The sequence below is a fragment of the Desmodus rotundus genome, chromosome 7 (assembly GCF_022682495.2).
Source record: "Desmodus rotundus isolate HL8 chromosome 7, HLdesRot8A.1, whole genome shotgun sequence".
Taxonomy (NCBI): domain Eukaryota; kingdom Metazoa; phylum Chordata; class Mammalia; order Chiroptera; family Phyllostomidae; genus Desmodus; species Desmodus rotundus.
Window position 1 is genome coordinate 287,783 of NC_071393.1, and position 10,228 is coordinate 298,010.

The 10,228-nt window shown below is 53.0% G+C and overlaps 1 protein-coding gene across 3 annotated transcripts in view; it reads left to right on the forward strand.

The window, feature by feature from the left end:
• GOLGA3 (golgin A3) overlaps positions 1–9,421 on the forward strand; it is a 33,737-nt gene extending 24,316 nt beyond the window's left edge. For all 3 annotated transcript variants that reach the window (XM_024566636.3, XM_024566637.3, XM_045200725.2), the window contains exons 16-24: positions 1,189–1,332; positions 1,796–1,993; positions 2,429–2,545; positions 2,824–2,963; positions 3,478–3,610; positions 3,796–3,918; positions 4,451–4,615; positions 5,412–5,575; positions 6,154–9,421. In XM_024566636.3, coding sequence (XP_024422404.2) covers positions 1,189–1,332; positions 1,796–1,993; positions 2,429–2,545; positions 2,824–2,963; positions 3,478–3,610; positions 3,796–3,918; positions 4,451–4,615; positions 5,412–5,575; positions 6,154–6,373 — 1,404 coding nt within the window. In that variant the 3' untranslated portion in view covers positions 6,374–9,421. The remainder of the gene's footprint in view (positions 1–1,188; positions 1,333–1,795; positions 1,994–2,428; positions 2,546–2,823; positions 2,964–3,477; positions 3,611–3,795; positions 3,919–4,450; positions 4,616–5,411; positions 5,576–6,153) is intronic.
• Positions 9,422–10,228: the final 807 nt, after the last annotated feature.

Genomic DNA, 10,228 nt, shown 5'->3' on the forward strand with positions numbered 1-10,228 from the left:
ACCATGCTGGCTCCTTCATGCCTCTTTAGTGTCTGGGGAGCATTTCTGTGAGCAGTGTGAGTGGGGGCTGGCGAGGGTTCCAGTGCCTATGAGACAATCCAGAAAATCTTTCAGAGGAGGTAGTATTTAACCAAGGTGTTAGGGTAGACATGTTGGTGTCTCAGCAGAGGATGGGCCTGTGTGGTGTGAAGGGGTCAGGGCGTGTGTTGTGCAGACTGGGGTCAGGTAAGGTGAGACCTACGACTCTCCTGTGGAGGGGTGGTGAGGCCAGGAGAGGCTGTGACAGGGAGAGAACCGGAAAATGGGGCTCTCAGGTCCGTGCTGGTATGCGCCCGCATCCAGGTGAAGGTGGTGGCAGGTGGCTTTGCTGACAGGAGGCCTCATCCTGGAGGAATTGGGGAAGGAGGTCCGTGTCGTAAGCCCAAAGCCTTTGGCTTGCAGATTATTTTTAAGGTCGTGGTTGGCTGGCATCCCTGAGCAGCATGGAGGATGGTGGCAGGCGGGAACTCCCATGAGGGAGTGGGCAAGCAGGGCTGAATTCATAACATGAAGGCTCTCAGACTTGCTTGGGACCCCTGCCAGCTTTGGGTCTGACTGTTTTTCACTTTTGCTACCCAGAGTAAGTCTGCCTGAGTAAGTTAGTGTACACTTTATTTACTACTCTCCAGTTTGAGTAATTTCACTTACATTTAGTCAGTGTATTCTCATGTGAAATTTGTTTCTATCACCTGCATTTGTCATAGGGGAGAATTTATTCAATTACAGTTTCCCTTCCACTGTAAAATATGTCTGTTTTTTTTTAATTTCTTGACTTATGCAGTAGGTGGGAAGGTATAAAGCCTGTAGACTCTGCCTTCCGCTTGCTGAAGGAGCTCAGCCCGAAAGCCACATGCAGAAAGTGGGTTGTGGGGAGGTCACTCACCTTCCGGAGTCCAAGTAGATAGTCACACCCCTCATTAGGAGGCTCAGTGGAGAGACAAGTGTGAACAGCACCTACACCACAGTGGCAGTGAGAGTGTGTATTCACGTGCATGTGTGCTCATGTGTGCATTACAGTGGTTAGTTAAGTCCTGCTATCAGTGTGGTCAGCAGCCTCTTGGGTCTGGTGACATAGGGCTACACAGGAGGGAGGTCAGCACCTGCTGCAGCCATATTGAAGCCCATGACTCTGTCCTATCCTGCTGTTAGGAGAGAATCCAGACCCTGGAGTTGGAACTGCAGACCGTGGGCCACAGCAAGGTGATGTTGGAGAAGGAGCTGCAGGAGGTCATCGCGCTGACCAGCCAGGAACTGGAGGAGTACAGGGAGAAGGTGCTGGAGCTGGAGGACGAGGTAGGTGAGCCCATGGTCACGTGGCAAAGTGTATGGGCCAGACCGTTCCGCTGCAGCAGAGAAAAAGGATCCTGGAGCATCAGCCTGGCTGGCCTGTGTGCTGAGCCTGACTGCTCTGCAGTCCACACCCATCTGACCACGTCTCTGAATCTTTGACCACCCCAGTGTAGACTCCCCCAACCCCATGCACGGTAAAAACAGCTGCTAGCAGGGACATGTCCTTTACCTCCCATGTGGGGGGCATCAGAGTCCTTGTGGCAGCCATGCTCCCACCTGTGATGCTCTTGTTGCAAATTCCAAGGAGTGCAGCTCAGACGGGCTGGACATTTAAAGATCGCATGGGACTGACTGTCAGGCCCCGGGTACCTGTCACTGCGTTTTATGTTGGCTGTTCTGTTCCCGGTGGATAACAGCTCCCCTAACCAGAACTTGTCCTGTATAACATCATTGGGACTTGTTTCAGCTTCAGGAATCCAGGGGCTTTAGGAGGAAGATAAAGCACCTTGAAGAGTCAAAGAAGAAGTTAGCTCTGGAGTTGGAGCACGAGCGCGGGAAGCTCACGGGTCTCGGCCAGTCCAACGCGGCTTTGCGGGAGCACAACAGTGTGCTGGAGACAGCACTAGCCAAGAGGGAGGCCGACCTTGTAGAGCTGAACCTCCAGGTATCGGGCTTAGTCATCGCTGCTGCTGCAGGGAGAATGTGACACCCACCTCACATGTGCATACAGGCCCCTAACTGGCCCATCACCGAGGCCCAGGAGGCTTGGGGTGGGCAGCTCCTACTGGGCCAGGGTAGACCCTCCCCACGTCAAGGCAGTTGCTTGTCTGTAAGGGACCAGCAGGGTTCTTGCTCCAGACCCTGTTCTCTGTTCAGGCTCCAAAGCTTCTGGAGTTGGCGGGGAGCTGGGTATTTCATGGATGTCCTCCTGTGGCCATCGACAGCCTTGGATTTTCCAGCCGTCAGAGAACTCACAGATTTCTGTTTGGCCCTGGTGCCCTGTGTGGCACCGATTACGGTGGCCTGTGCTTTGTCCTGGGCCCTACAGGCTGTGGCATTGACGTCCTTCCTGACTAGTCCCCTTGGTGCTGCGCTGCAGGTTCAGGCCATCATGCAGCGCAAACAGGAGGAGGACCACCAGATGAGGCACCTGGTACAGACCTTACAAGCCGCCCTGGAGAGAGAAAAGCTGGAAGTGCACAGCCTCAGGGAACAGGTGTGTGGCCAGCGTCCGACACATCCACAGCGCAGCCACGTGCAGCCTTTACAGCGCTCGTTTTCAGTGCCTAAAACTGAGCATAGGCCCCTTGACACAGCCGTTCCCTTCAGGAATTTAATGTACAAGTGCCTTTTCTGAGGTGTCCCAAGCACAGAGATGGCATCAGGGCCTGGGTGTCAGTGGTGTCAGGAGAGCCATGGTGCCCATTAGGACAAGCAAGGGCAGAGGGTGTACTGCTCTTGCCTTGAACTCTGCTGAGGCCAATGTCCTTCCAGGTGGCTGCGGCCAAAGCGGAAGCAGGGCACAACCGCCGCCACTTCAAGGCTGCCACCTTGGAGCTGAGCGAGGTGAAGAAGGAACTGCAGGCCAAGGAGCTCCTGGTGCAGACGCTGCAGGCAGAGGCTGAGTGTCTCCAGTGAGTGTCCGCGGGCAGAGGGCCAGTCGCCACAGGGTCCGCACCAGGGCTCTGCCCCACGTCCACTTAGTACATTGCACACTCTGAGGTCACCGTGCGAGCAGGCCTGGGAAGGAGAAGACGTCTAGTCTGTCTCAAGAAGTCTGTGCTTAACCCCCACGTTACAGTCACCATGCTGCTGTCCTCTCTGCGCCCTCTGGGCCCTTCATTGAGAGTAGAGTCTCCTGTGGGGGGGACGGGTCCCGAAGGCTCTGCACACCTCTGAGGCTCACTGTCAGCTCCGACAAGGTCAGCAAGTTGTATGGGTTCAGGTCCCTGTGATACTGTCCCTCCTGCGATAATCCCAGGGGGCTTGTGAGGCTGTTGAGACAGTTCATCAACCACCCCTAGACAGTCCCTGCCCAGAGTGAGCAGCACAGGAGCCCCTCTCAGGTCACACAGAGCTGACACATTTGGGCTGAGGGGCCAGGTGGGCATCACGCTGTCATTGCATCTGCCATGTTCTCTGTGCCAGGCGTCAGGAGGGAACACATGCCCAGGAAGTCGCACAGTTCCAGGTGGAGCTGGCAGAGGCGCGGACGCAGTTGCAGCTGCTACAGAAGCAGCTGGATGAGCAGCTGAGCAGACAGCCTGCAGGAAACCAGGAGGTAGGCGGGTGGCTCTGCTCTCGGTGACAGGACCTGTAGGGCTGCACTCTGCTGCTTCCCCACCTACTGGCACAGGGACAGTCATGTGTCCTAAGTGTGATATTAAACAAGACGCACAGATGGAGCATTTCTTGTGCAAGAAGGCCACTGTGAAGCTCGTGTGATTTTTTTTTTCCCTCCTGTAGATGGAAAACCTCAAGTGGGAGGCGGATCAGAAGGAGAGAGAAATCCAGTTCCTGAAGCAGCAGCTGGACCTGACTGAGCAGCAGAGCAGGCGGGAGCTGGATGGGGCTGAGCAGTCCCTGCAGGTACCGGGAGCACAGCCCGAGGTCATGGGGCAGATTTCACCTCAGACAGCCGTGACACGGGCAGGCACTGCTCCCATCGCATCAGCGATGACAGTGGGACCACGTTACCCCACTTCACAGAGATGTCCAGGTCATGCAGCGGGTGGAGGCCGAGGACACCAGAGCTTGGTGGTGCCTGGGGCAGTCCTAACTGCAGGGGGCTTGGGGGCATGCCTTGTCGGTAGCGGCTCTACTGGCCACCAGGACCGACTTTCACTCTTTCACAGCAGCTGAGCATGGGGTTCGCACTGGAGACTCGGGCTCATTGTTGTGGTGGTCAGGGTAGCATTGAGGGGGTGAGGGCATGCAGGATGCAAATGGAACTGCCAGCATCACAAACTGGCCTAAGGGGAGGACCCGGAGCCAGGCAGGGGCACCTATGACAGTCAGCACCTTGCTGTGTCTCCTTAGACTCGAAACGCGCGAATGGACACCTTGGCAATGCATTTCAGATCTTTCAGCTGTGCAAACTCTGTGACTTGACTTCCCTTAGAACATCAAGTCTGAGCTGGAGGTGGTGCAGGAGGACCTGTCCAAGACCCAAAAAGACAAGTTTGTGCTTCAGGCCAAAGTGTCAGAGCTGAAGAACAACATGAAAACTCTGCTGCAGCAGAACCAGCAGCTGAAGTTGGACCTGCGACGTGGCGCAGCCAAGATGGTGAGCAGGCTCTGGTGTCGGGTATGGGCCTATGGGGAGAGGCAGACGGTGGGGAGCATCTCAGACATAAAATTGTATTCGACCCACATCCAGCAGCCCCTGTGTGAAATGTGGTAGAGAATTCTGCTTGGACAACAGTCCCAAGTATTTATTCTGGTGACTTTTCCAACAAAATGTTTGCTTCTGTTTATGAGTTCAGGTATCATATTGTTGACTGGGCTTTATAAACCAAGTGAGGTCATGGTTTACTGTGTTAAAATCTCTAGCCCCTTGGTGTACCTAGCTGGGACCAGCTGGGACCCTGAAACTCCGGGACCCCGAGGCTGTGGTCGCAGGCCCCTCTCAGATTGTCTGCGTGCCTGGCATTCGTCTCTTCTCAGAGACATACTCACGTGAGCATATACTCACGTTTTCCTGGTCAGAGAAGTGGCACAGATTCAGGGCTTTAGTAGCATCAGTTGTGTGTCTGTGCAAAGTCTTAGTTTGAAGTGTTTAGGAGTCATCTGAGTTGAAAAATTGACTTAATTTCTTAGGGTAACTCAGAGTCAGAGTTGTGATCTCTCATGGAAAGTCCCGTGTGGGCGCACACAGGCAGGGCTTGGCTCTGTCCTGAGGAACGGGACTGTGTTTGTTCTGTCGTGTGCAGCAGGAAGGTTTCTCTTTGGCCAACATTTCTTGAGCCCCTGTGCCTGCCAGCTCAGTGGGTGCGCACGAATTTACATACCTTCCCAGGGCTGTGTGGAGCAGAGACAACGGGGTGGGCGGCAGACAGCTAATTGCATGCTTTTATGAACAGAGAAAGGAACGGAGAGGCGAGGCCAGCCCTTCCAGCCCTGTGACGCCAGTGAAGGTCCCTGACTGCCCGGTCCCAGCCTCGCTCCTGGAGGAGCTGCTGAGGCCCCCTCCCGCCGTGAGCAAGGAGCCCCTGAGGAACCTCAACAGCTGCCTCCAGCAACTGAAGTACGAGGGGCTCTGTCTCATGGTGCTTAGTTTCTGAGTCACGTGTTGAACTTGGCTGAGTCCCTGTTGCAGCACTGAATACCCAGCCAGGGCTGAGCAGGTCTCTGTTAAGTGGGGTCACATTGTAAGGTGAGAGTTGCCTGCAGCTAAATAACCCCGAGAAGCCCTAAGTTACCAGGTCCTGAGCCCTTAAACTCTGTCGGCATGACGCTGATGTACAGAGTGCATGGCCTTGTGGGGACATCTTCTTTGGATCCTGTGCAGGAAGTTGCGTGTGACCCTCTTGGCTCCGTCTTCCTTACATCCCTGAACAGAAGATTGTGTATGTGGAACCTTGTGGTCCTGTTGGCCACTACACAGCACCAAGAACAGTGTTGTGAGTCCCTTAGGTTCTGTGCCCCCCATCGCAGTTGCTGGTACAAATAGAGAGGCTCCTTTGGTCCCTGAAGGTGCCAGAGATGTGTGAGCAAATGGCCATCCAGTTGAAGCCTGTTACGCTCCACATCCATCTTGGGAAAGTGATGGCATCCTGGCTTGTCTCTGACTGGCCTTCCCACCTTTGCTCCCTGTGTCCCCAGGCAGGAGATGGACAGCCTGCAGCGCCAGATGGAGGCACACGCTGTAACTGTGCACGAGTCACTGTCCTCGTGGACTCCAGGGGACCTCGCTGCCAGCCCCACTTCCCCAGATGCCCATGCCAACCCTGGAGGAGACACAGAGCCACCCGGTCCCAGCAGGGCTTCCACAGAGGGGATGGGAATGGCAGCCACTGAGCATCCCCACGCCGAGTGTGTGTAACTGTCCGGACAGCCCCTCACAAGGTTATGTATCTGACTGAGCTCTGTTTCTTTCAGCGGTGGAATTTAAGTTTTGTGTTTGCCTTTACAAAGGGTAAAATAACAGAGCCACCTGCAGATCACAACCAGCTTCCCCACAAAGTGACCAAACCTTACAATCCTGGGTGAGCTTTTGGTGACAGTGTTGGAAGGTCTCTGAGGGTTACTTGTGGGAAATGAAATCTCACGAGTGACATAAACGTGGCTTTGCAGCTGCTGCTCCTGGGGAACCTGGTCGTGGGTTCACTTCTTCACTCCCTGTGGGACCCACTGTAAGCTTCACCTCCTGCGGAAGTGAAACTTTATTTGCACCTTTGTTTTTATTTTATTTTATTTTATTTTATTTTCATAGCCATCCCACCGTAGGATGTGTATGTAAATACTGAGAATTATAACCTAATCTTTAAAAAGTATGTCCTCATATTATTTAAAAATGACCTAAATTGTCTGCTTTTTGATTGCCTTTTGAAAATCTGCTGTTAGGAAATAATGTACATGTAGGATTAAGGGATGTCAGAAAATTATATTTTAAGAAACATAATTATTTTATTTACCTTCTAAAACCAAATATTCTTAGTCAAAGAGCATTCTTTCTAGTTTTTGTTTCACTTTATTTTTGAGTGTCTTTTTCCTTGTTACAAGTGCACGATGTCCACCTGTCCAGCCCAGCCCTGCTCGGCCTCACCTTGATCATCGTCCAGGCAGGCCCTGCGGTCACCAAGGGCACCCGAAAGGATGCCATGGTCCCCACGTGCTGGCCTGACGTGTGAGGTCTGGGGAGAGGCACAGGCCATGTGGGTAGGCGGGGCTCCAGCCCGGGTACCACGGATTCTCCAGGCTGCACCTTCTGTGCTCTGGGTGGCAGGAAGCACCAGGGCCTGTGGTCATCTGAGACATGCTAGACTCGGTGGTGATGGCCATCAGGGGGTCCACTGTCCTTTAACATCTTATCTGGAGCACAGTGAGGTTCCTGGAAGAGGCAGTTCATCCCGCGGAGAAAGGTGTTGAGGTCCCCATGCTCTCCTGACGTGGAAAAGCCCTGTTTGAAACTGGGTACCACGAGTGCGTGAGGTTTGCCTGTACATGTGTCCCACCTGAAGCACTTATACCCAGCAGAAACTGATGGACTATGGGACTTGAGGGCTGTAAGCTTGTCCCCAAGTTAGCTGAGAAAACCTAGAATATTTATTGTAACAAGTTAGAGAAGAGTGAGGTGAGTGCACCTGTGTCCTGTGCAGATCTGCTGCTCTGAAGGTGGAGTGATGTGCGAGCAACTTATGTCTCCTTTGCGGAGAGAAAGGTATTTTTAAGCTGTGTTCTCTTATAATTTGCTGTCAGAAGGTTCATCGATAAAGTAGTGTTAACACAAAGATGTTTATTGTTTAAAAAAGGTTCCCCAGCAAGTATTGGGACTTCTAAACACGTCTCATTTGTACAGGGTCAATCTTGAAACAATACTTGAAAACTCATTATAAATGTATTCTACTTTTCATAATAGTTGGAAGTCATTTTTGAAAAAATTGTTTTTGTACCATCAGAAGAGAAAGATGATAATTTATGTTATTTATTTTGGCTGCGTTACCCTTGTTTTAATTGTAAAACCAAGAAGTGGCACTCAGCCCCAGGTGCTGTGGAAGGCCTGCCAGTCGTCACTGTGTCCTTTCCCTGAGGAAACACTAACTCTGAGTGCATCCAGCAAGGGGAAGCCAGTCTCTGTCCTCACCCCCTTCCTGGGTCTGGCCACCCTCCATTTGCACGTGTGCGTGTGCACCTCTGCACACGTGCTCTCTGGCTTCTTGGCCTTGCCCTGTGCCCCCTTCATCTGCAGTTCCCACCCCCCAGTCCAGCCAGCATCCAGCCAGCTTTGGGCTGGGATTCAAGAGCTCATGTGTTGTCTTCTGTGGGCTCCCACTTTCTTATCTCCGCGGGACTCTGCTGTCACTTCTACCTCCCAACGTGTGAAGCATTCTTCTGTGTGGGGACAAGTGGGAACTGGGAATTAGGAACTCACTCCTGAACACCAGCAGTAGAGTCTGGAGCATCGGTAACGACGGGCTCCCCGTGGCATTGCATTGCTGTGTCTCTTTCGTCCTGCGTGCGAGTGTGCCGTCATGCCCTCACTCAGAGAATGTGGGCTGGGACACCGTGAGATGTCATTGCTTGTTTCTCTTCCGTTGCAAAAAATACTTACTGCAATGAGATTATCATTGATTTCTCCACAGTATGTATCAGGTAGATGCCACAGATCTGATAGGTTTTGTTCTACAGGGTGGGGCGAAAGTAGGTTTACAGTTGTTCTTGTGCAAAATAATACAATGATAAGAACACAAGAGTAAACTCTTTCTTGTACTCACAACTGTAAACCTCCTTTGCCCCACCCCGTGTCTGGAGGAGTAAGAGGCGTTTCCGTTGGGTGTGAAGCTGCTCCTGTCCCAGGGTCTGGGCAGCAGCACTCACCGGGAAGCCGGGGTGTGGCCAGGGCATTGGGAAGTCTCACAAAGCCCCTTGTGGCTTAGATCTTTCTTGGTCTAGAGTTTTTGCAAAGTCACCATTACATACATTTCTACTTCATGCGTAATTTTTTAACAAAAATTAAAAGTGGTGTGTAAATATTTCTGGCAGCAACAGGGACCAGCGTGTTTGAAATGTCCCTTTTTGAGGCCCCCCCGCGATGTGGACAGCGCTGGGACTTGTGGGACCCTCAGCCTTATTCACACATGTCCAGTGACCGCGTCCCAGGCGAATCTCATGTGTGGTGGTCTCAGGTTATAATAGGGTCCTCGGGTAATGTTTGAGAGAGTCTAGAAAACTCAAGAGCTTCTAAGTTACTGATTTCAATGAGAAGTTTCCTCATAAAACAGACTCCTCAGGTTGGGGCAGTTCAGGGGAAAGGTGTCACCATGCACAACAAATTATAACTTTAAAAAGCATGTTAATTTTTTTTTATATAAATTTCAGCGTGCTTGGGAATTCCTTAAAATTTGTGCAATAAACTATTTTTTGTTACAGATTTTCACATTTCATTGGGGTTCGTATATAGAGAGAATCATGTTTGGGGGTAACTTTTATCTCATGTAGTCACACACACTGTTCATTCTTGAAAGGATTTATTGTTTGCCGAAGTTTCAGACGGGCTGAGAAATCCAGCTCTGGCAGCGCGGCCACAGCAGCACAACCGCTTACCCGTGTTCCCCCTCCGGTCCCCCCGTCACTGCTGCCACACGCAGTCGGTACCTGGAGGGGAGTTTGCACAACCAGGGATGTTCCTAGCGAGAGAGGGCGGCGCCGCTCCCAAGCGGAACGTGCGTCTGTACTGGGGTGTCGTTGGCCAGCCCCTGGCCCTGCTTACGGCAGTGGGACTGAGTCTCAGTTTCGAGGCCCCCGGTTTCACCCCTTTTATACTTTATTTCTAATCAAGAAGAATAATCCAGATGAGAGTCTTGGGTGAAACGGGCCGCTCTCCCGATTCCTGGGGGAGCCCGCTGCAACGAGGTCAGGAGACGCACTGAGAAGGGCTGAGAAGTGGAGCGTGGAGCCGGCTGCGCGGCTAACAGGAAACGTCCTCTCGGAGACGCGCTGCCGCTGGAGGTCTCCGGCCTCCTTCCGCGCTCGGAAAATAGGTCTACCGACAAAGCCCAGGAAAAGGCGCTGTCCGGAAGAGGAGCAGCACAGCCGTCCCGGCGGTAGCTCCGCCGCCCGGACACGCCCCCGTCTGGGATACGCCCCTCGGTCCGCGCCCGTCTTAGGACCCCGCGTCTGGGGCTGCCCGCGTCATGCCTGACGGCGTGCCCTCGCCCGCCCCGCGCCAGCAGCGGTC